We start from the raw sequence: 25,418 nt of genomic DNA on the forward strand, positions 1-25,418 counted from the left end.
CTTGTTGAATTAAGATTCTTCCCTTCAAAGCAGAGAAAGCATCTTGTGGAAGCTGAAGCCATGTACTTTAGTATTTTTTTTTGTCGGCTTTTGCATCTGATCGCCAGATGTACTATGAAGTTCGTAAGAATAATCATGCTACACGAAACAGGCCATGCGCTGGCGCGTTCTAGTTTATACTTTACTGAACTGCATAAAAAGCACGTAGTACTAGGGAAAAAGCACGATTTCATAAACAGGACAAATATCAATGAGGTAACTTGTATGACAAAAAAAGCAACGCGGGACAACCGGACGCACCAGCCGCGGTGGCACAGTGGTTAGGGCGCTCGGCTACTGAGCCGGAGTACCCGGGTTCGAACCCGACGGCGGCGGCCGCTTTTTGATAGAGGCGAAAGCAAAAGGCGCCTATGTGCTGTGCGGTGTCAGTGCCCGTTAAAAATCCCCAGGTGGTCGAAATTATTCAGGACACCTCCACTACGGAACCTCTTTCTTCTCTCAGTCCTTCCTTCCTCCCTTCCCTTACGCCGCGGTTCAGGTGTCCACCGAGGTGTGCGAGACAGATACTACGCCATTTACTTCCCCAAAAACCAATTTTCCCTCTTCAACGGGACGCGGACTAGAAAGGGGTGACACGAGTGCTGACTCTCAACCGAATTTTATTGCAAATAAACACCAGATTATAAGCCGTCCCACGAAAAGGAAGAGTAAAAACACACACGCATGTAGTAGAGTACATGCGCATTGAACAGAACCAGTCACTAGTAAACGCCATCTAATAACGAATTTGACTCACTACATGACGGATGCCATGGCTGATACTTTTGAAAATGCGATTCGCTTCAAAAATCTCACGAGGGAATTGATCTTTGCTGGTATTGAGAACGCACTTCAAGTAACATGGCAGCGGTACAATATTGTCGCGTAGTGGCGACGGCTGTCTGGCAGGCCGTAAAGGTCTCCGAAAGAAACTCTTCATTTGGGCTGACTTGCGCCAACAAAGAAATGAACAACTCGGCGACGGCAATAGCAACAAGCGTGCTCGGTGGTGGTTGAAAAACAGATTCACCGCCGCTCTCACTTTAAAGCTGGCGAGTAACTTCCGAGATAAGGCGCGATAATCGTCTACGACGATCTCGAACAACGTACAGCCAATTGAGCGTGGCTACAAACAATCTAGATAAATATGGTGGCATCTCGTCTCAAACAAATAGTTACACCGCGTGCTGGCGGCTTTGAGCATAAACAAAAAAAGCATTACAAAGCTTGGCGCCAACATGAAAGGCAGTGAGATGACAAACGAAAATGGAGTGAACACACTCAGTTCTCTTAACCCTAATATTATTACAACGCCCGGTTTGGCCAATACACAAAGTTTGCAATACGACTACGTAAGTTGAGCAGCAGCTGTCTTGCATGGCACAAATCGCACAGAATGAATGACGGAGAAGCCCTCTCTCAAACTGCCTGCGCGCAACCGCAGCGCTGACAAAGTACAGCCGAGCCTAATCGGAGTCGCTTCTGTTCTCTTCGGCAGTGATGACCGTTATTGGTTATTGATTTCCCACATATTTTCAGTTCAGCTCAACTGGCCTTATTTCCCATAAAGTTATGGGCGGCCGCCTGGGCAAAAAGCTGTAAATAAACGGCTTGACGAAGCCCAGGCTGCCATAATAGAAGAATAATAGAAGAAATATTCGCACATATCGAAAAGGAAGTAGAGTTTCAACATGTTCACAATGTAAAAAAAAAAACATAGGGCCACTAATCAGAATAAATGCAATGCAGAAGTATGTCCGCTACCTGCATTAACATCAAATACATAAAATGGTCAATAATCCCTAAATAGCTAGAATATGCGTACAATAAACTGATCAATCACAAACAACTCATTTAGTTTAATGAAGTATTGAAATGAGAACTTCAAAAAATTGCCAACAAGACCAGAATAAATGTGTAGGCGGAGAGGAAGGACACCAGACTACAAAAAACCGCTTCAGTGAAGTTTCATATTGCTGTAATGCTATTGCCCCACGGCATGGGTTGTCTTTGGCTTCGCGCTTGGTGCGAACAAAAAGCATGGCCATCGCCAACTTCGTGGCTGCCATTTTTTAGAGCGACATAACAAAAGGAAGTACATACCGCGGTACATGAGCGAAGGCAGTTCGAATTGGGCGCCATAAGCACTGAAACGCGTCACTAAGGGACGCATGTTATTGAAGTGAGCTTCTTGCGCGCTTCATGCGCTCAGTTTCGGTTTCGTGCGGAAAAAAACCCGGGATTTCGTCGCACTGCACAGCTTCAGAGAACAGGTTTTTCTTCGTTTTAAAAACTGATATCCAATTATCTTGTCCGTGGATACGAACTCACAATTGGCACTGACAACCAGACTGCGTTAATTAAAAAATTAGTTAGCTGACCTCAGCAAATTAGCTAGATAACGAATAAAACCTTTAACATAACTCACGTCCGCCCCGGCTAAAAGTTGATTCCTGAAAACTCTTTCTATTTTCGACAAAAATATCTGTTGGGATTTTTTAAAGTGCATGCTGTAATACTAGGTACTTTTATAAGCCGCGGTGCAGTGTACACGGGCCTCTAGAATTTCGCCTCCATCGAAATTCAACCACCGCGGCCGGGATCGAACCCGCTTCTTTGGGGTCAGCTGTTGAGCGCCACAACCACTGGGCCACCGCGGCGGCTCTCTTGGGAAAGGGGTGCAACAGCTAGTCCCCGGGGGTAGCCGTTTAAAGGGACACTAAGAAATTGAAGCTGGCTGGTATCAATAGAATACCAGATCATTAAAGCCTCTCTCCCTCTCCTCCCCAGATACTAACAATAGAAAGACAATTCTTACTGAAAACAAAGCTCTTGTAAGGCAGAAAAGAGCAAGAACTAAAATACAGGTATCGCCGCCTCAGGTTTATCTCGCAAGTACGCGCGATGAAGAAATACATGCAAAAAACTGCAGATGTCTGAGGCTGGCAAACGTAGTACATGAACTATAGCTCAGTAAGGCATGTTGACGGGCTAGTTGGTTTTGCATCTTGAAACTTGCAAAAAAACGAGGAGACAGGAGTGGCGCCTGTCCGTTGCCTCCTGGCCTCTTTTTGTCCTTGTGAAAGTATTTGCGCCTTGTTTTTTTTTTTTTTAAGTTTCAAGTAGTACATGAAGGTTACGCGTTTGGATGGTGAAGTATATAAGTTTGTTTTGAAACTGCTAATGCAGTTTTATAACACGACGAAGACGAAAAGAAAAAAGACAACCTGAATGGCGGCCAGCTGAGTTTCGATTGTTTCGATACATTTTGGTGTTTCGCGGCTATGCGTTTTGCGTGCCCGCGTGGTTTCGTTTTGACACGCCTCGATTTACAAGTGCGAAGCAGCAGAGGAACTCCAAGTGTCCTCTCGGGCGAAGTTCATGCCGCGGCACGCACCTGCGGCGAGGCGACCATCTGTGGCAAGCTAATTTTTATTTTATTTGAAAATACTGTTGGCCGTGGGGCCGTTACAGTGGTGGGGCGTGACACTTCAAAAGCAAAAAGGTTTCGTCGATTATACAAAAATACAAAGTGAATCTTCATCTATACAATCATTTCTTACCGCATAATGTTTCACTTTTTATACAGAAGCAGTGTTAATAAATATTAACTTGAAAAACAGTTATTTCACACAGAAAAGGAAAAAATAACAAAAATTTCTACATTCCCGGCCTTCACCTTAGGTGAGTTGATTAGGCGTATGACACACACACAAAAAAAAGAAGAAAAAAAACTTTTTAGTGCGAAGTTGAGATAGCTTTTTCGAAAGTTGTTAATGTACTGGACTGTAAGAGAGATGCTGGTAAATTATTCCATTCTGCTATCGTCTTCGGAAAATAAGAATTAGCATACACATTAATGCGTGGGTTCGGGGTTTGGTAACAGTATTCATTGCTTGCTCTGAGATGTGTAAGTTGTTTTGGGACCAAGTAATGGGAGCTATTGATATTGAAGGAATTTCTTGAGAGCTGAAATAAAAATTTTAGTCTGGTTACTCGGCGACGTTCGGCTAGAGGTGGTAAATTGAGAACACACATCATCTCTGTTACAGAATCAGTACGCGCATATCTGGACAGTATGAATCGAGCTGCTCTTCTTTGCACACTTTCAAGTTTTTTTATTAAGACACTTTCTACAGGATCCCATATAATGCAGGTATATTCTAATGTTGGTCGTACATAAGTTAAATAGGCAGCTAGCTTGGCAGACTGTGAGGCCAGTTTCAATCTTCGGCGCAAAAACCAGAGTTTCTTTTCAGCGGCTGAACAGATTTTTAGTACATGATTTTTCCAGCTTAGATCTCTAGAAATGAGGACTCCCAGGTATTTAAGTGTTTCCACTGTGGTAAGTGCGGTAGATCCTAGCGTATAACAGTACTCATGGACATGTTTGGTCCTGTTCGTGACGCGCAAAACTACTGTTTTCTCTTTGTTGATTTTCATTGTCCAGCATTGGCACCATTTTTCGACAGCTACGAGAGCATCATTAAGCGCTTTTTGATTATCTGTATTATTTATACCACAGTAGAGCAGGCAGTCGTCAGCGAAAAGTCTCACTGTAACATCTTTATCAATATGGGAAGCAATGTCGTTAATATAGATTAAAAATAAAACGGGACCCAAGACGGACCCCTGAGGTACACCGGAGGTTACGTTTAATAATTCTGATTTACTACCATTGATTTCGACAAATTGAGTTCTTCCGCTTAGATAAGCTGATATCCAGTGCACGATTTTATGATTAATACCCATTAATAGTAATTTGTTAATTAAATCACTATGTTGGACCCTGTCGAAAGCCTTCGAAAGGTCAAGGCATATTGCATCGATTTGTTGCTTGTCGTTCAGAGCCTTCGCGAAGTCATTAACTGTCTCTACTAGTTGTGTTACAGTAGACAACTGTTGCCGAAAACCATGCTGATTTGAAAAAAAAGCTTTTGTTGATTCAAGATGTGTATAGATTGCCTTTGATATTATGTGCTCCAGAAGTTTGCAACAAACGCAAGTTAAAGAGATTGGCCTGTAATTTTCAACTGTCTGCCGGTTCCCAGTTTTGTGTACTGGGATCACTTTAGCGGTAAGCCAGTCATTTGGGATCTGTTTCTGTTCGAGTGAGGTTTTGAATATAATAATCAGATAATGGGTTACCCATTCCGCATACCTGCGTAAAAAGGTGTTTGGTATGCTGTCCGGTCGAACAGACTTTTTTTCGTTTATATTTAGTACAAGAGATAACACGCCTTCATAAGTGAGCTCAATATTGGGCATTGTTGATTCTTGTGTTTGTGACGACAAATTCGATGACACAGTGTTTGTTGCTGGGGTGGTAAACACAGACTGAAAAAACTTATTATGAGCGGTCGCAATCACAGAAGAATCGGTAATCACCTGATCGCCGATAACAATGCTATATGAGTTGTTATCCCGCTGGGACAAGTGACGCCAAAATCGATGGGGAGAAGATTTCATGTCATTAGTTAATGTCACATCATAATACTTTGTTTTGGCTTCTCTCAGCATTTTTCGTAAAAGGCTTGATAAATGAGAGATTAAGCTATAATTTTTTGGCACTTTCTTTCTTTGTCGATTAATTCTTCGTTTTAAATGGATGATATCACGCGAAATCCATGGATTATGTTTGTTTCTTTTCTTTCGTTTTGTTGGAATGTATGAGCTAACACAGTGGAAGACTATGTCCTTGAATCTTAACCACATGGTATTGACGTCACCTTCTTCTTTAAAACTGTCCAAGGAAAAAGATAGGTGGTCAATAATACTGGTATCATCCGCTTTATCAAAATCAGGTACATGAATGACTCTCTCTTTTAGCCTTTCAAATCCAGGCTGCGTATTTATCTGTATAAAAACAAGTTTGTGATCGGACACACCTTCATCAACATTTACTCCATAGTTGTCGATCCGCCCGTCTAGGAACACCAAGTCCAACGTTGATTTAAGTGCCTGCTACACGTGTATTCTCAGTCACCACCTGTGTTAAGTCGTTGTTAAAGGCAATATCCAGGAGCAAGTCACTGCTTTCGGTTTCTCTTGAGTTATTTGTCAAAGTATTCCAGTCAATGCCTACTAGATTAAAATCTCCGGAAAGGATCAGCTTATGCTTTCTCGGCTTCACGTGTTCTAGGTAACACTGCAAATTTTCTATGTACGAAACTGGTGCATTTGGAGGCCTATAGAGCGCTGCTACAAGATAAGAAGTTTTATCTAAATTTATCTGGCACCAAACACTTTCGTGATCTGGGATACCGTGGATGGGTGTGAATTGAATGCCTTCTTTTATGATTATCACGACGCCCCCGCCTCGAGTTTCCCGGTCGTTACGAACTATGCTGTAGCCTGGAGGTACCAGCTCGCTATCTGCTATTTCCGGGCGTAACCAGGTTTCACTGACGGTAACTACGTGTGGATCATAATTAACTAATAAGTACTCTAAATCACCAGTTTTATTGACCAGGCTCCTAGCGTTCAGATTTATTAGCCGAAAGGACGGTAATTGCTGGTTTGCCTGAGTTCATTCCTGTTCCCGCACAGGTGGACGTTTTCTGGTACCATGAATTTTAACTCGGCGCTCATTGGACTCATCCCAGAAGAAAACCTCGCCGTTTATAACCAGTTTATCATATTCAAGTCGCACTTTTTGTCCTTCATCTCGATCTTTCTTGGCAGAATCCCACAGCTGTTTGCGTTTATGTTGTGTTTCTTTGCAAAAGTTGTCGCCAATGGAAATACCAGTTCCTTTTAGTTTCTTACAGTTCCTGTAGAGCTCTTGCTTTTCCCGATAGTCGCACAGCTTTAGAATAACCGGTCGGGGCTTCTTTGTTTGTTCCCCTCCGATTCTGTGGATTCTTTCCACAGTTTCCACTGTGACGCCTAATTTATCTAAAAAGACATCTGCAATAACTTTGGTTTTGAGCTCCTCAATAGTTTCTTCTTCGCTTTCTTTAATTCCAAACACCATTAGATTACTTCTTCTGCTTCTATCTTCTAAAGCAATTATTTTTGCATTTTGTTTCTGGACGGTGTCATCAAGGTAATTCACTGTCTTTGTCAGCTGTTCAATACAATGACAGCCTTTGACAGCCTTTAAGCTGTTTTCAACCTCTAGAAGTCGTTTGCCCAAATCGACTAGTTCGGCCTGAATTGCCTTTTGGCCATCACACAACTCTTTCAAAATTGCATTGGTATCAGGGCCAGGATTCAGCTCCACATCTCCAGACAACAAGAGAGACATTGATGCAAAAGCAGCAAAAATCACTTTGGGGCACGGCAGCACTACTACAAAACGATTGTCATTCTTGTAGCCATAACAATAATAGCAGTAATAACCAACCTGCTCGAGAAGCAACAGTCGTAGGTTTATACGCATTGCCTTTGCCGTGCCGCCGCGCCCACTGAAGCTGGCTGCCGGTGGGTCGATGTTTATAAGCCCAGCGGAGGTTTCGCTAGATCCCACGTGGTGGCCATGTGTGATAGTGTCGATGATCCGTGATGATGCGTTGATTGCGTTTGAAGCCGGGTCAACGAGGCACTTGTTCCATGTTTCTTGGCTCCGGACACAGACCAGCAGCACCTGCTCGAGAAGCAACAGTCGTAGGTTTATACGCATTGCCTCTGCCGTGCCGCTGCGCCCACTGAAGCTGGCTGCCGGTGGGTCGATGTTTATAAGCCCAGCCGAGGTTTCGCTTGATCCCACGTGGTGGCCATGTGCGATAGTGTCGATAATCCGTGATGATGCGTTGATTGCGTTTGAAGCCGGGTCAACGAGGCACTTGTTCCATGTTTCTTGGCTCCGGACACAGACCAGCAGCACCTGCTCGAGAAGCAACAGTCGTAGGTTTATACGCATTGCCTCTGCCGCGCCGCCGCGCCCACTCGTTGCACGAGCGGCACCGTTAGCAAACGCACTGCTTGGCGTGTTCACTTCGTCAATGTACCAAGCAGCTTGGCTGCATAACCAGCGCTATGAGGACTATTACTGCAGAATTTAAATACGTTCGTACGTACTGCAGTCTCTACTCAACAGACGTGACGATGGTCTGGCGATGACAGCTGCCGCACCGACTCCTCGGCACTCGGACTTCCTGCCAGACCCACCGCCTCAGCCCTCGGATCACCGCACGCTGTGTGGGGTTGAGGCGGCTGAAGTGCAGAACGCAGTTCTTTGCGAAAACTTCGTTGTCGGGAATGGGATCCATCGTAACGCTGGTGCGGACGTAAAAGAAGCGACGACCGATACAGGCCTTCAACGTCCGGCCGGCGAGAGTTATCATTTCTGCTGCTGCAACATTGCACCGCTCACAACCAGCAACGACAGAGTCCACGCTTACGTCAGTTCACGTCACTTTCCGGATATTTCATCATCAGAGAGTCCCGAATTTGAATTCGAATCTTTTAGCAATAAATGCATATTTCGCCGTCGGACAAGCGACAACAAAGCTACCAAATGCCGGACTATCGGATTGTGTTAAGAAAAAAATTTGATACAGTTGTCCTCGGCGTCCCTTTAAGCTGACGGTGTTAGAACGGACGGTGGTAGCCGCACAGGGCATTACCCCCTTACCTTGAGACCAGCGGGCGCCGAACGCACCGAACCTCCCCGCACGACGACCTCGGATGGGATTATATGCCCTTTCTGGGAAAGGGGTCGGGACGGTCGCGGTGGGGACGGAGAGACGGGTTGTCAGGCAGGATGGTCAGCGAGTCGGTCGAGTGTCAGTGTGTGTTAGGAATGTGTGCTGTGTTGTGGACTTGCCGTGGTCGGTGATGTAGTGTGCCGCCTTTTCTCATCCATGTAAATAAATGGTGGTCGTTGTGTTGTAGAAAAAGAATGTGTGTGGTGGCGAGTGGTTATAATAACGCCTAACGGATCACTTCGTTACTACACTAATTTCTGGTGCCGAAACCCGGGAAAACGATTCTTCAACATCAACGGACCACCAAGATCGATTCCTCGAAAGACATGGAGAACTCGAAGAGAAAGAGGAAGGCCCTGCGAACTCAAGCAACGCGTCTGGTTGGTGAGGCAGAAGCATTGCTGAAGTCTACCGCACCGAACGCCGAGGATCTGGAGGTAATTATCGAACGTCTGCAATTGACTCAACGTCAACTGAACGATCTAGACGCCACGATCGAGCCTTTGATCACCGAACAGGAAGCCGACGCAGAGTTTGAAACCGTCATCGAATACGGCGACAAGATCGTGACTTCCCTAACCAAGCTGAAGTCTGCAGCGAAACGCACAGAAGGAACGAACGTGGGCAGCACTAAATCAAACGAAGATCGAAGCCCAACGACAAGAACGACTGCCAAGACAAGACTCCCCAAATTGGAACTCTTGAAATTTAACGGCGAAAGAAGGAATTGGCAGCCATTTTGGGAGCTATTTGAAACAGCGATCCACAAGAATTCGGACCTATCACCAGCAGAGAAATTTCAGTATTTGCGATCTGTACTGACAGGAGACGGAGCATCTGCCATCGAGGGGTTGCAGCTGACGGCGGTGTGCTACAACCACGCCATTGACATCCTCAAGCAGCGATTCGCTAATCAAGCCATCCTCATCCAGGACCAGATGGAGAGCCTCATGGCTGTCGCACAGGTGTCATCGACCGGCAGTGCCCACACTCTCCGGCGCTGGTATGACAGCCTTCAGGCTCACATGCGAGGCCTAAAGGCGTTGGGTGTGGGCGAAGAATCGTACTGCGCAATGCTCTACCCTCTTGTGCTCCGGGCGCTTCCGACCGACCTGAGCCTGCTGTACAACAGGATGATGGTATCGAAGGACGTAGAGGGCTCCAACAACGGCAACGCCTCAACCACCGACACCAGCTCTGAGACAGGAACAGAATCGGTGCATAAGAAAGAGCTGCGCGCACTTATGGAATTTCTTCGGATCGAAGTTGATTGCCGAGAAAGAGCGGGCAGGGAGCAACACAACGACGCAACTCGTAAGTCCAGGTCCCAAAGTCATGCGCATGAAATGGTGAAGAGTGCAGCATATCCTGGCAAGCCTCGACACTCGTCGGCGGCAGCCTTGCATGGCACAATGAAGGACCTGGAATGCTTCCTGTGCAAGTCAAAACAGCATGCAACGGAGGATTGCACCACCGCAAGGGAGCTGTCGGAGAAGAAGCGCATGCTACGGGAGCACGGCCGATGTTTCCGATGTACGAGGCCAAAACATACGGCAAGAAGGTGCAAGCGCATGCTATCTTGCAGCAAGTGTCGCGGCAGGCATGCCTCAACGATGTGTGACCCGAACTTCATTCCCGACCGGCGAGACGCTCAATCGCATGAGACTCAGAAGGGCTTAAACGAAAGCTCTAGTCCAGTCAGCCTACAAGCAACGCAGTGTGGCGCGACACCGGCGGTCCTGCTTCAAACAGTGACAGCATGGGCGGAGAGCCAGAAGAAGAGAAAACTGGCTAGAATTATGTTTGACACTGGTAGCCAGCGCTCCTTTATTACAGAACAGCTATCAAAGGAGCTGAACTGCAAGCTGCTCGGTACCGAAATCCTAACAGTCGGCGTGTTTGGAGGCGGTAAACAAGAACGCACCTTTCGAAGGGTTCAGCTGACTTTGCAAAGCAGGCGGAATAACAGAAGGTACGAGATCGACGCTCTCGAAACACCGACTATCTGTCAACAGGATCTCCCAAGCCCAAAAGAAAGTATCATGGAAGAATTAGACTACCTTGGCTGCCATTTAGGCGATGACCTGAACGAGCTAGAACACCGCTCAATTGATATTCTGATCGGATCGGACCATTACTGGGGAGCGGTGACAGGACAAATTCGTCGTCTAAAGGGCAGCCTGACCGCTTTGGAGACGATGTTCGGATGGGCGGTGCACGGAAAGAGCAGTTCGTCTTTCCCAGTACTGAGTAGCGCCCAGGCGATCGTTCTGCGAGCCACATTAGAGGAAAACGACACACCGGCAGAAAACCCAAGCAAGAACGAAGCAGGACGAAGGTTAGATAACCTACGGAAAGAGCCCCATCGTCCTGCAGAAAGACCATCGGTATTCCTCTCTCCTGTCAATCAACGCACACCGAAAAATGCTGCACGCCGGAGCAAGGGACACACTCGTGCAACTACACGAGAGGTGTTGGGTCCCCCTCGGCAGAGATTTCGTGAAAATGGTGGTGCGTGCTTGTGCCACTTGTCAAAGGTTCAGTTCTCCACCGTAAAGTGCTCCGACGGGACCGTTACCAAACGCGCAGACCTTCAAGCGAGCAGCAAACGAACTGACCGAACTGTGGAATACGCTGCGCCATCCAGATGTCGTGGACCATTTTGCGTGTGCAGAAGTTGAGGGGCGCTTTATTGTTGACCGGGTGCCATGGTGGGGTTGTTTCTATGAAAGGATGGTGTGTTAAGTGAAGACGGCATTAAGAAAAGTGATCAGAAAGAAATGCCTAGAAGCTGAAAACTTAGCCACCATCCTTTGCGAAGTTGAAGCCGTTGTAAATTCTCGGCCATTGACTTATGTGTACAACAAGGTCGGAGAGGGCGACCCCCTAGCCCAGCCTAGGTTCTTCTTGGGAGAGGGCTAACGACTCTTCCGACGGCGGATGGGGAGCCGCCCGCTTCGACCCCTGAGATGCTTGGTTCGTTTTGGCGGCAGTTGACAGAATTGTAGAATGCGCTCCACGCATTCTGGGGGGGAGTGTTAGAACGGACGGTGGTAGCCGCACAGGGCATTACCCCCTTACCTTGAGACCAGCGGGCGCCGAACGCACCGAACCTCCCCGCACGACGACCTCGGATGGGATTATATGCCCTTTCTGGGAAAGGGGTCGGGACGGTCGCGGTGGGGACGGAGAGACGGGTTGTCAGGCAGGATGGTCAGCGAGTCGGTCGAGTGTCAGTGTGTGTTAGGAATGTGTGCTGTGTTGTGGACTTGCCGTGGTCGGTGATGTAGTGTGCCGCCTTTTCTCATCCATGTAAATAAATGGTGGTCGTTGTGTTGTAGAAAAAGAATGTGTGTGGTGGCGAGTGGTTATAATAACGCCTAACGGATCTCTTCGTTACTACAGACGGTTAGGAGTGTCTTACACACCCACTCTGCAAATACACACCCTTTTTTACTTTTGTTACAACCGAGGTTTCTCCGCACACTGGGAAGGGACGATGCAGAAAGGCTTGGATCCTATATTGTGGTTACTCCGGAGCGCAAAGGGCACTAAGCACCGTGGATTCAATCTTAGCAAAAGCCGGAGGGTTTCCAGTCTGCTGTCGTCCACACTGGTGAACATTCAACATCCTAAAGAAAGAGTGCGGTACCAGAGCAAACAGCAGATTTCACATGCGCACGATGTCGAGACGTTTACTGACGCCGTCCTGCAACCACTCTGACAGCAATCATCCTGTTCTGTGCGATGCGCGAGGGGAAAATAGCATGCACAATAGCATGCGAAGGCTCCTCGCGGCTACGCTGTGGACTCCGCAATGACTCCAGGGCCGAGACACGAGAAAGTGGGGACACGTACAGTCTTTGTCAAAAGTAACCAGGCTCCATGGTTTGCTTCTCATTCATATAACAGAGCCCCCACGGCTTCCCTAAAGATCAGAAAGTTCTTTGAAGGTGAGGACAGGGGTTCTTCTTACCATACAGAGATTTACATTACAGCATTAGAGATTGTGCATTACAGCTTGAGAGCTGTCATAACAGCTTTAATATACGACTGAGAAGAAAAAAACGTGCAGCCTGGTTACTTTTGACAAAGACTGTACATCCACCTCTAGCATTTCAAAATCGTGCCGCTAGGCGTATAGTACGACCACGTGCAAGACGAGGCACCGTTCGATGGCCCTGTTTTCGGGGGGCAAGATGAACGCAAAGCAGAACACGTCCAGGCGAGCTCTAGACAACAGGTCCACAGGGATTGCTGCACAAGATCATGTTTCTACCGGCAATGGGGCCTCTCCATGTAACCATGGACCGCGCTCGGTCGGTTGGAGTGGCCGTGTTGTGCGCGCCCTCAAGAGCAGCTCTAGAATACCTCTAAAATGGGCCAGTAGAACCGTTACAAAGCCTTTCTGTAGTAGACTCTATTTATTAAAACTTCATAATACTCAGTTTTTGCAATGCACGCCACATCAGTGTGGGTTTGGTCGAGTTGGCTTGAATGGATCAAACAGTTTTGGATCCTTCAAGAACTTTGGCATTTTCAAATAGTGTGGCATCATACCTGCAACGATAAAATGTGACTGTGTAACACCAAACGGATGTGCACAAAAGATAACAGAACACTTACCGCATTTTTTCGCTTTCATGATTTCATGCAGGACTTTCTTCTGCTGGCTTTCACACAGCCCCGTGATGTGTTTCTCATAGAGTTTTCCGGTATAAGGCGACACAAACTGGCTGAGGAGTTTCACATTCTGGAAGAATGATGTGGTACTCAATTTTTTTAGCACTTTCAGACGTCATTTATCATTTCAATTCAAATAAAACGTTTTTCGGCCTAATTAGCATACCCAGGACAAAAAAGCCAATTCATTAGTTTTCCAATGGAAAACAATAATCATTTTTTTTACACACAGATTTTTTACAAGCTCTCAAAATAGTTGGAAACTAATATTACAACAGCAGGATTCATGAAAGCAACACCCTAGGGATCATGGAATCATTTTGTGCTTCAAATATGCACATTACAGAGAAATCTAGAGAAACAGAAGAGACATCAGTACTCATGGCAAGAACTTAGTTATATGGAGTTTTATGGCGCATAAGCAACTGTGGCTATCATGCGCCAAACACAAGGTTAGATGATGCTATTTTAAGTGTATAGATGGTACATTGTATTAGATTTAAAACATTGGCTTTCTTTAGAAACTTGCAAACACGTGTCATTGCAAGAACTGTCCGCATGAAAATAGTGGAAGATGTGCCACCCATAGGGATAATATACTGACACTAGAGGGAAAGCTGAGCATTCAGCCCATGCATTCCAGTGGGAAACGAATGAGCACGGCAATGTTCCAACTGTTTTGTCACATGACTGCACGCTCTCGTCTTGCAAAACTACTATCCCACCGGCTGCACAGCTGTAAGCAGCATGTAAACGGAAGCGTTGTGTTTGGGACATTTCAGACAGTACGTGCATATCCACCGTAAGGTTGTTGGCCAATATTTTTTTTAGTCACATAGGGATATGAAGGAAAATATTCGAGAAATCTCCGCGTTCAACAGTCTGCACAGAGCGCTAGTCGTGCATCAAAGTAGTTGAACCGTCAAAGAATATCGCTGTTTGGTGTACGGCACGAGGGTGTTATCGAAAGAACATCGCGGCAGCTACCTGAGCAATGGATACAGCTTACAGTGTGTGCACTATCTATAACATCGCGATGGTGAAAAGAGCCGAAATACTGCAGCAAGCCGCATGCATGGATATTTTATTTTGTGTACGCAAAAAAAGCACGGTGTTTTTTTGGTAGTGTAAGACGAGCCTGCAATACAGTAGTTTAGTAACAGCAGCAATCTGAACTTTTTGCAGACTGGGTACGCTTTTGCACATCTAAGCTTTATTATCAACTCTTGAAGATTGGTTTTGGTTTCTTGGGGTTTAACGTCCCAAAGGGAATCAGGCTATGAGAGAAGCCGTAGTGAAGGGCTCCGGAAATTTCGACCACCTGGGGTTCTTTAACGTGCACTGACATCGCACACAGTACACGGGCCTCTAGAATTTCGCCTTCATCGAAATTCGGCCGCCATGGCCAGGATTGACCTGCGTCTTTTGGGTCAACAGCCGAGCGCCGTAACCACTGAGCCACCGGGGCGGGGCAACTCTTGAAGAGGAAAAATGTGTGAAGCAGTCGCATGTATGACACGCTTGAGGAAATATTATGGAGAAGAATTCAAAACGTCAGCGTTAGGCAGAACTCAAAACCTCTAAGTGCTGTCATTTTCCCTGTGTAAAAGTTTTCGGCACGACATTAGGTATGAACGCTGGTGCTAGGTATTGGAACAGAACGATTGAATCGGCACGTCCTTCCAATAAGTCTGGTACACTGATAGACGCTTTGCACTCAGCCACTTGCTGAGTAATTTCCTCTAAAAAACGCACAAATATAAACGTTGCTCAGAGTGTGTGTTATCATGTCTCTCTCTTGCGAATGCTGGCTAACGTGGTCCGGGAAAGTAACTGTTGCATTGATGTTACCTTTCTTAGAACTGCGCTTCGGTTAGCTTTATAGTTACGAAAGGTAAGGAGTCGTCTGTTGCGATATTTTAAGAATGAAGATGCAGCATTGTGCAACTCACGATCATAAATGACTGGGAATGTAACCCAAGAAAAATGCTACACTGAGAACAAAACAACAACCGAAACTGCAACAGTGCCCGACCAAACATTACAGTAATTATGCTCTGAATACAGTTAGAAATCCAATTCTTAGGTACCATGAGCATATAAATATGCTTCAAAATGGTTTTTAACTCATAATAGTGACAGATACTCATTTTCTGCGCAATATTTTCAGTAGCCACCATATCAATTTCGACCGTTCTGAAAAAGTATTCAGGCCACAGTGAGACAGGGTTCGTAGCAGTTTTAGAGGAAAAAATTCAAGGGTTTTCAAGGACTTTAAAGGCCCTGGCATAGCAATTTCAAGGACCCAAAGCAATGTTTAGTTGCTTGGACAGAAAATAAATTTAAGAACACAATCATTCATTCTATTGAAAAAGAAAGACATACACTGCCTTGAAACACACATTAATAAACACATAAACTGCCTTGAAGTGCACACTGGCTAAGATTAACAAGAATGTACTTGAAGTTTTTCAGCGATTGCACAATAAATTGCTTGAACCTCCTGAATCTTTTCTTTTGCAGTTTTTCTAAGACTGTTTGATTTCACAGTATATGTGATGTCATTAGCCGCCTCAGCTTTTACGGCATAACTGCCTGCAGCTGCCAACAAGTTCGCAACAGTTTTTGTAGCGTGAGCTACACTGGCCGTGGATGAGCAGTTTCGCGTGAGCTAGGATGAGCCAAGCTGCGCATGCGCGAGGAGCGAGTGACAACACAGCTGCGCAGCTGGTGCGCCGGAGCCGACAAGAAGAAGGAGAGGATGATGAGGAACGACAGCCAGGCCACAGCCATGGAGAAGGAAAGCAAAGCCGCTGCTGAGCAGCGCAGAAGAGCGGAAAAGTTGAATTCGCCGGATCCCGAAGTGGTAGCCTGGCAGTTAGCGGTTAACCAGAGGAAGAACGAACAGGCTAAGGGCCAAGCGCGCAGCGGAGACGCCAGAGCAACGAGAGGAACACTTAGCAAAGTGACGTCGCCAGGAGGCTGAGCGGCGTGCTGCACAATCAGGGCATGGTCTGGGCTAGAGAGCGGACACAAGCAATACATGCGACTACAGCAATATCTTTCTCTCTGACTACAGTGGCTAACGCGACATTGGATTGACTTGGATTAGGACTTGCCAGATGTAGCCAGACGTTTACTCGAATCCGCTAAGCCTAGTCCAGCCCAAAATTCAAGGACTTTCCAGCACCTTTACAAGATTCCAGGGTTTTCAGGGCCTTGAATATGGAGCTTTAGAAATCAAGGGTTTTCAAGGGTTTCAAGGACCGCTACCAACCCTGTGAGATTTACCCCTCTGGTGCTACCAAGCTCATTGTTGTGTGAAATATTTCTTGCTGCATTCGGTCCGTGGCATAAAAAAAGCGCCCTATTTGCGAGGTGAAAGACACTAACTTTACCCACAACAAAGAAATTAGTGCTAGCTCGAGCGCACTCTGAGAAAATGCTGCGAGTTTGCAATGCCCAAAAATGAGGATGGATGTCCTCAGGCATTTCAGGCACAGGGAAAGTGTGGCTGAGGAGTTCCAGGGCTGTTTTTCACACCCCCTCCTAATGTAAAATGGGGGTTTATTCAGAAGTCCTGTGGCGCCGGAAGCAGCGGCAAAAACTGTCCCATGGTCAGCCAAGTCGATCACAGACACGCGTCAACAGTAATGCCGGTAAGTGCGTGTTCATCATCATCATTGAGCAGAAAAAAAGGGGATGAATGTTATAAAAAAACCAATGTTGCAAGCACAGAATTGAAAAAATAAAAAAAGATATAAAGGAAATCATTCTAGGCATGCTTCAAATGCTGACAACAAATGTTGCATTACATTATTAGTTCATTCCAGCCAGAGACAGTTCTTCAGAAAAAAGGAATACTTGAAACACTTCTCTCTTAGAACCAGCGGTGTTTACGTTAATGGATGATGCTTTCTAGAGGCATAGCCAGATGAATATGTGGCCATACCTGATCCGTCGATACTGTAGCTACTGTTAACTGAGAGAAGTATTGCAAGTAGTATAGACTGAGAGCCAATTGTTGCTAAGCCACTTAATCTAATACTCCTGTCACACAGATGATCTCAATGCCCATTGACTCAATGGGCATTGAACGTTTCGAGGACCATACAGATGTACCACTGCAGCAATGGGGGCAGAAACATTGAAAAAAAAAAATACGAAGTGAAGCTGAGTAAAATGAGCTGAATGTTAGAGTGAGTGCTATTGACTGAAATTTTTTTCAGAAAAATCTATTGAAGTACTTCACAGTTAGGCACAATCTAAAGACAGCGATGGCGGGGCAACGATGAGCAGCGATTCTTGCTTTGTTTCAGAAGCATTCACTGTTCGCCGACGAAGCAGCTACAGATCAGTGACCGTCTCGGTCAAGTTCATTGCCACTATTGTTGCAGCATTTGTGGGGCACTTTTGGTCTTGGTTATCACAAAGAGCACTAAGAGGTGAAACAAAGAAATTAAGTGGGACGCCAGGACGGCTCACAAGAAGAACAGCAGTGATTTGTTTACATCTGACGACAGGCCTTTTGTGGAGCTGTAATTCTGACCACCGAATAAAAATTAGTACGAACTCGCTACGTTTAAAATTTTGCCACTAAATCAAAAAGATATTCTTGTTTATGTGTTGTTTTTTCAACACATGGTGAGTGGAACGCAATGGCCCTTGAGATTCCAATGGCCATTCGTGAACCTGCATTGAGTTGATGTCCATCAAGTTCAATGGTCATTGAAAACTACTATGTGGCACTGGCCAATCCCCACTGAGTTCAATGTCCATTGACTCAATGGCCATTGAACCTGCCCACGTGACAGGGGTATAAGTTGCTAAGAGAACTATGGCCCTAAAAGCTAAAACTGAAGCATGTATCCATTATTTTACACCTCCCCAAGTTTACTCACATTAGTTTTCGTGTACCAGTATCAGGTAATTATGGCATATTCTAACAACTAACAAACATCGTTATGTATAGACCATTTCATCCAGGGCGCCGCCATATTGGGAAGGTGGCGCCGCCTATGTTCTGTTCTTGTCCCTAGCGCCATGCTGGTATGCGCGCGCGCATTTGCGCTGCGCCCACGATGCAGTACGGCGGCGTCTTAAATTGGCGTTTCGGAGCTTCTGATTTTTTTTGTGCGTGTGTGTGTATGCTAGAAAATCGCCTGGGTGACGGGAAAAGCTTTTCGAGCAAGACTGCCGCTGTTTGGTTTAGTGATGGCCGGAACTTGATCGGATTATGGGGCGGGAAGCACTTCCACCGTCGTTCCGACGATTGACCTAGGCAAACGAAATTTGTTTACGAGTTGTTTGTTTGCTCTAGTGCATAGCAACGGTCGCACCGCTATCTACGACGGCGGCCGAAGAAGCGACACTGGCAGCCGCCAAGCTTCTTTTATGCTATCTGATTGAGTTCGATAGACTACGATTACCGCCAGCATAACAAAGTCACTTCATGAGTGTTTACGTTAGCCGCACTTTGCTTAAGTGTGCGATGACGCGAACTGCATTGTTGGACCACTCACGGTGATGAACTTCTTTCGTGAAAGCTGACCCGTATACACTTCACAATTTCAGGCAGGTACTACAGTGCACTTCTCAGCGAGATACGCGTCGTGCCAGATTCAGGCGTCTGATGCCTGGTGTCCTCTCTGCCTTTCAGCTGGTTATCACTTCGAGATAAATGCTCGACGACGTCTAGGTGGTAGGTGCGAGAATGTTTACTAAGCCAGAGCGTGCAGGCACCGAACGAAAGCACTGTCTATGCTAGTTGACATCGCGTCTGTCACCTGCTTGCTCGAGGGCTTGGTCACCGAGCGAGCGCGATCTCGCTGCCTCGCCACTTTTTTTTTCGCGTACGTGTCTACTCTTCACTCGTCGAAAGAAAAGTGTTGCGGCCCTAAATAAATGTCCGCACTAAACAGAGAAAGTTAGATGAGAGGTTGCATGGGTATTTGCAACGCGGCAGTGGAAATTCGCCACGCTACCCGCAGCTCGATTGTGCTTTGGTGAGCAAGCGCGTTTGCGGTGTCGTTAAGCACGCTATGCGTCTTCACACAAATTTTTGGTATCTTGACGACTGGTGCAGTCAGCACGCTCTTTTGCTACTGCCAAGGCCCAGTTGTTCGCGGTAACAACACTGCTGCAATAACATTGCTTACTCGGCAGTGCTGTAATATCGCATATCATTTGCTGTCATATTTAGCATGCAACAAAAACTTTGGAGAGGTCTTTTTTCTGCTTATCTGAGCTATCTACTTCTATTGCTCTGATTTTGTGACCTTCATACTTGTCTGCAGGTCACAAAAGCTGTACAGGCATTCAAGTGTTGTCACTGACTGAAGTTGCCAAAAGTCCGGATGCCACACATTTTTTACTTGCTAGAGAAGAAAGCATGTGACATCAAGGAAGCACAAAATCCTCTCTGTTAACGCTAGCCAGCCAAAGACATCGCTCGTCTTCATCTTACGGAAAGCGATGCAGGTGGAACAGGTCGCAGCCGCACTGACGCCGCGGCTGTTGATGCTGTGCACGTGGCTCTGCGGCTAGTTTTTTCCGCTTGCGATAGTTGTTGGTGCAGCCAAAAACAGCGCAGTGGTATCCTGATGACCTCGGCTCACCATTCATGTTCACAGTCACCGTCAGAACATGTAGGAGCTGTTTTCTTGTGCAAAAGGCAGCAGGACACGAACGTCGCTCAACGCGTACTTCGCCGCCCGCGCATACCAGGAGGAGAGGAGGAGGAGAAGCGGCGGCGCGCGCGCCGGTTCGAGGCTATTTTCCTCCTCGCGCCGAAAATGGTCTATATGTATGGTCCTTAATATATCAAATACAAATTCCTATTAAAACCAATGCTCAAGTAGGGCAGAGTCCTACTGATACATGATTAAAAGCACCCATTAAAAGCACCTCTAAAAACCACCACCTGCCAGGTTGAATGAGGATGCCATCTTTTATGGGTATCATCGAGTGTTATCACACATGCACACATGCACGCACACGAGTTTTCGCTCAATGGCGCAAGTAAGGCCTTACCACTTCCTGAGAAGACTGAAGCAATCACTGAGACAGCTTTCAAATTCTTTGACGGATTTATTGCTCATGCAAGCTGGCTGCAAGGTGCAAAAGCCAACAAGCAATAAAATGGGGGATTTGTGATTCTTGCACCAAAACCCACAAACTTAGGCAGTTAAGCAGTCTAACAATGTGACCCAAACAACAATTCATAAAAAGAAATGTAGAGTCTAGGGCTACAAAGCACATTGCAAAGTGCTATGGCTGAACATTTCCTTGCCATTCTGCACACCACTGGAAAAATTTTACACAGATACACAAAAAGTATCAAGCAAAGAAGCAAGTTTTGGGAGCACTCATAAATCATGTAAAGTGCGGCAGCCAGTACAGCTATCATCAGGTTCTCTAACCATCCTGATACACAATTTCATTACTACTGCTTATTATTATGAAATCTCAAAACTTTAGTTTAGTTCATGGGGGTTTAATCAATACCTTAACGCCCCAAAGTGACTCAGGCTACGAGGGACGCCGCAGTGAAGGGCTCCAGAAATTTCTATCGCCTGGGGTTTTTTAACGTGCTCTGACATCGCACAGCACATGGGCCTCTAGAATTTCGCCTCCATCAAAATTCGACTGCCGCAGCCGGGATCAAACCCGCGTATTTCGAGTCAGCAGCCGAGCGCCATAACTGAGTCACCGTGGCGGCCAAGAAGTCTTAAAAGTCAAATAAAACTTTAGGAAGCAATGTTTTACAATTAACAGTAACCTCACTGTGAATACGACTCACAGAAGCGTATATTGAGAGCCACACGTGCACGGGTATTCCTCAAGATGCAAAGCTTCTTGACCCGCCGTAGCAACGCGGCTGACTGGTCACAGCCGTGGTAGCTGTGTGATGTCTGAAAGAATCTAATTAATAGCGACCTCTTAACTGACATACAGAGGAGCATGAAATAGACGAGGGAATGAGTATGAAAAAGTCGCCGGAAAGGGCTCACCAACTTTTATGCGTAACTGTGGGTTCTCTGCTGCATGTAGAAGTGTACTGTTTGGCTCACGTGCTCGTGACAACACAATGTAGTGATAGAAAGTTCATGTACTCTCCACAGAAGGTGTTTACCCTTTAGGCACCAGTTGCAGTAGGCGACAGATGAAAATTTAGGAAGTGCTGGAACCAGGCACAATGTGAGATAAAGGTATTCTTAGAATTCAGTAGCCTGGTTGTGAGCTTTTAGGTATGAATCTGCGAACTCAGACACGCTGTTGCAGATGGGGAGGCTCCGCCTCCTAGTTAAGCACAGTCTGCTCAGATTTATCACCGGCAACAGCCGTCGCTTGGTTATGTAGATTCTTCCACTGCATGAAAAGGACACTGACAATGTTTGAGATCGTAACAATCAACCATAAACGTGAAACCATGCATTAATGGCAAGAGAGTGTTATGTTCTAACTTCCAAAACGGTCAGGTGGTAGTTATCCTGCTGTCGTCATCACGTGGCTTATATGATAAGCAGTTCTTTCCTTCAGCGTAAAGTGGAACCAGAAGATGACAACCAAGTTTCAGGACCATAACTTCCACTCATGTTTTTGTCTCACTGTCTGGTCATTTAACTTCAGCATTTTTGCTTTTTGTTAGAACTGTACGACTTCCTTCTGCAAGGATAGCTCTTAATATACAACCATTCGCATGTTAATCACTGCTACATGAGCTGCTGTTTGTGAAAAAAAAAAGCCAAAATAAACTCTAGGCCATTTCTGACCGCACAGAGACATCATATATTTCGCAAAAAAGAAAAAAGAAAGTCTACAGCAGAACATAATATTCACTGAAAAAAAAAAAAACTGTGTTCAAATAAACACCGAAAAGAGTTAACCGAACTTTCAAAACATAGCAACAGATCAGTCCAACCCCTACCTACGAGGGACGCTGTAGTGGAGGCCTCCGGATTCACTTGGACCACCTAGCGTTCTTTAATCTGCACTGACATCGCACAGCACACAGGTGCCTTTTTGAGTTTCACCTCCATTGAAACATGGCTGCCACAGCCAGGACTGACCATGGGTCCTCAGGAACAGTAGCCAAGCGCCTTAACCCCCTCTACTCTGCTTCATACATAGCAGGCAATGCTGCCAAAGCTAGCACGCCTGTTCGCACAAGTTAAGTCCGCGTCCAAAAAGTAGTTCGCTATGCAACTAAAGTGAACACCGTCATATTTCGTTGCGACAAATCTGAAGCGCTGTGACTGCCAAGAACTTGGACTTCATTTTGCCTCTTGCCACCCTTTCGTCCTGCAACTCATCGAGACTTCAAGAAGTAAGAATGACGTGTGGCAGTGTGATACGGAGCTGGCTGAATCCCTCTGACTACATATCCGCGCATAAGTAGTAGTTCACACTCGATGACAATTACAGCCAGAGGTCCCGAACACTGAGTGCTTCACAGCTTCAACCGTGACTTTCAATCCTTGCACATAGTTTTATACAGATCTTTGTTTTCATACAAACACTCAATCGTTCTTCAAGAAGAACGAATATTATGTGATGGAGTAGTCTGGTTTCGAGGACACACTACTTCTGCAATCTTTGCAGCGTGACTGCTACATATGAAATGGAGTATAATGGACTGTGACGAACCACTCTCGTCACAAGCCGGCAGCCATTTTTTCATTGTTAGCTTATGACTAGTCCAATTTGTCATGTGTTTTCTGGCACTCTGTGTCTGGTTTAAGGCAAGTAGAGGTCGTCCAACACAGTTTCTTTGTTTTGCTGACAGATGGCAGCATGGGTACTCTTTGAAAGGCTGCTTTTTGTTTTGCCTGAATGGTATAACTTTTAACTGTGCACAATGGCCCAACAAAAAGGGTGACTGCGGAGAACCGTGTCTGCGAAGAGAATGATGGAGCGGCACCTTTCATCGTATATTCTGTCTACGAAAAAAATGCAACAACCAACATGGCGCAGCATGGTATGGTGTCATAAGAGGGACAGTAATGGGAAGTGTGTCCGGAAGCAAATGTGCACCCGATGTAAGTGGTGTCAGAAAGCCCTGTGTGCAGTCCGCTGCTATAAGCACTGAAACCCTCATGATAAACTAGAAAGATTGAATTATTTGTTGTCACAGTACATAGATATTTATTGGTCATATCTTTGAAGAAGTCCTTCCTATGTTTTGTTTCTTCGCAATACCCATGTTTTCAAATAACAGAAATGTTCAAAAAAAAAAAGATTTTTGTATCGAAGAAGGATAATTTTTATGGTATTTTTTGTGCTTTACACATTTCCTGCAAAGCATATTACCCGTTTCCTGAATTAAAAATAGATGGTCATTTTGTTGCAAATTCTGAAAAATAACGTCCTTTAGGATGTTATTTTGAACCACTGAATATATAAGACTGTTCCACTACCGATGTGCGCATAACTTTAGATGCATACAAAACGTGTGAATACAAATGAAAATGAAAGCAGTAGTCGCAGAAAAGAATGCCACCTCACCTTGTAGTCAACGTCTATTTTATGCTTGCAGAGAACGCACTGGCGACGCTCCTTTTTGAACGGGTTTTCCATGTTGAAATGTGGCTGTTTGAGAGAGAAAATGCGCAAGAGTCCTCCGGCAGAAGCCTGAGCTATATATCAGTGACATACCATGTCTTCATCTACAGCCGCTTCTTGTTCATTTGTGGCAAGGCTGGAAGATGTGCTGTAGCGGTTACTTTTCAGCGCTGGTTTAGAGAGAGGAGAGGCAACAGTCACCAATCAGCAGTGAGCGCTTCGAACTGAAACTGCGGCAGTCAGACTTTGCATAGTAATGAACGCACTCGAACCTTTGTTGGGCTCGACCAACTTGTATGTATAACGCAGAATTTCACATTTTGTGCCCTCGAGCAGTATAGTCTACACCAACTGCTCACATGCACTACATCAGTGACCAAGATTCCCGTCAGGCGGATAACAAATACAACAAAACTAAGCGGAACACAAGATGCCTGCACCGCCTGCACAAACGGCGAGTTCAGAACTCAATCGTGCTTGAAAGCAGATGATAGTCAGCAGTGGCACTTCCTTACATTTGCCGACGCTAGTAAAGCACGTGAATACAACACAAGACAAGAAGCGGAAAAAGACAGTTTCAAGAGTAACGCAATCACTAACGTGTGGTATGCGGAGAGAAGTGCATCAGTTAAGTGCCGAGCACGTCCTGGAAACTCACCTGAAAGAGCAGGGGTCCGGACTTGAAATGTTACAGGCCAAATGCGCAACACGTTCATAATGCTCAGTGTTTGCACTAATTAAGTGCGCTTTGTTTAAATTAATTTACAACCGCTGACTCAAGCTGCAAGAAAGACTCGACTACTCGCAATTAACGCTCCAAACTCATCAAACGCGAAAAGCACATGCCCCTCGCGCGCGACCGGCGACTCGGCCAACCTTCACTTGGCTACGAATGGCTATGAAGCGGCAGAGAAGCAGAAAAAGCACAGATGGCGATGATAGCAGAAATCTTACATTTTAATTGCCAATTTTTTGACATTCTGATAGTATTTCTCACTCTGAAAGCAAAATGCATTTCATTTAGAACTTACTGGTTGGCGGAACGAAGTAAGGTAAAGCTCACTTTAGTCAAGGTGTCAATGTTCATCAAGGTTGAGGCAGAGGCGGCGCCTATGAACTGCAAAGCGAATTATTGGTGCAACGTACAGGGTTCGTCAAAAGTTCCCAGGCCACATGGTCCGCTTTTCATCGGTAGATAGAGCTATCGAGGTTCTCAGATGGTAGAACGATCCTTCTTCTATTCTCTACAGATATTTTGAGCTTCGAGGGTATCTCAACAGCCCGACTATGCTGCTCAAAAGCAAACCCTGTGGCCTTGGAACTTTTGACGGACCCTGTACCTCTGAGTAAAAATCATCTAATCTGGCAATGCCCCGAATCTCCGGGAGCTATACAGACTGATCCCCTTGGGGACTCTATGTATCTAAGCAGCCCGTCGTCACTGCTATGGTCACCACTGTTGTGTCTGCAAAGCCATACGCG

General features: G+C 45.8%; 1 protein-coding gene across 1 annotated transcript; it reads right to left on the reverse strand.

Annotated features, from left to right (window-relative positions):
• Positions 1-13,095: 13,095 nt before the first annotated feature.
• mRpS18C (mitochondrial ribosomal protein S18C) lies at positions 13,096-24,827 on the reverse strand. The gene is made up of 5 exons (XM_089578714.1): positions 24,595-24,827; positions 24,030-24,106; positions 23,880-23,963; positions 13,317-13,443; positions 13,096-13,250 (listed from the first exon to the last, which is right to left on the reverse strand). Exons 1-5 carry the CDS (start codon positions 24,650-24,652, stop codon positions 13,159-13,161), a joined length of 438 nt encoding a protein of 145 aa, XP_089434840.1. The 5' UTR covers positions 24,653-24,827; the 3' UTR covers positions 13,096-13,158.
• Between the last annotated feature and the right edge of the window lie 591 nt (positions 24,828-25,418).

This window comes from Amblyomma mixtum, chromosome 3 (assembly GCF_055824585.1).
Source record: "Amblyomma mixtum isolate Tamu chromosome 3, ASM5582458v1, whole genome shotgun sequence".
Taxonomy (NCBI): Eukaryota; Metazoa; Arthropoda; class Arachnida; order Ixodida; family Ixodidae; genus Amblyomma; species Amblyomma mixtum.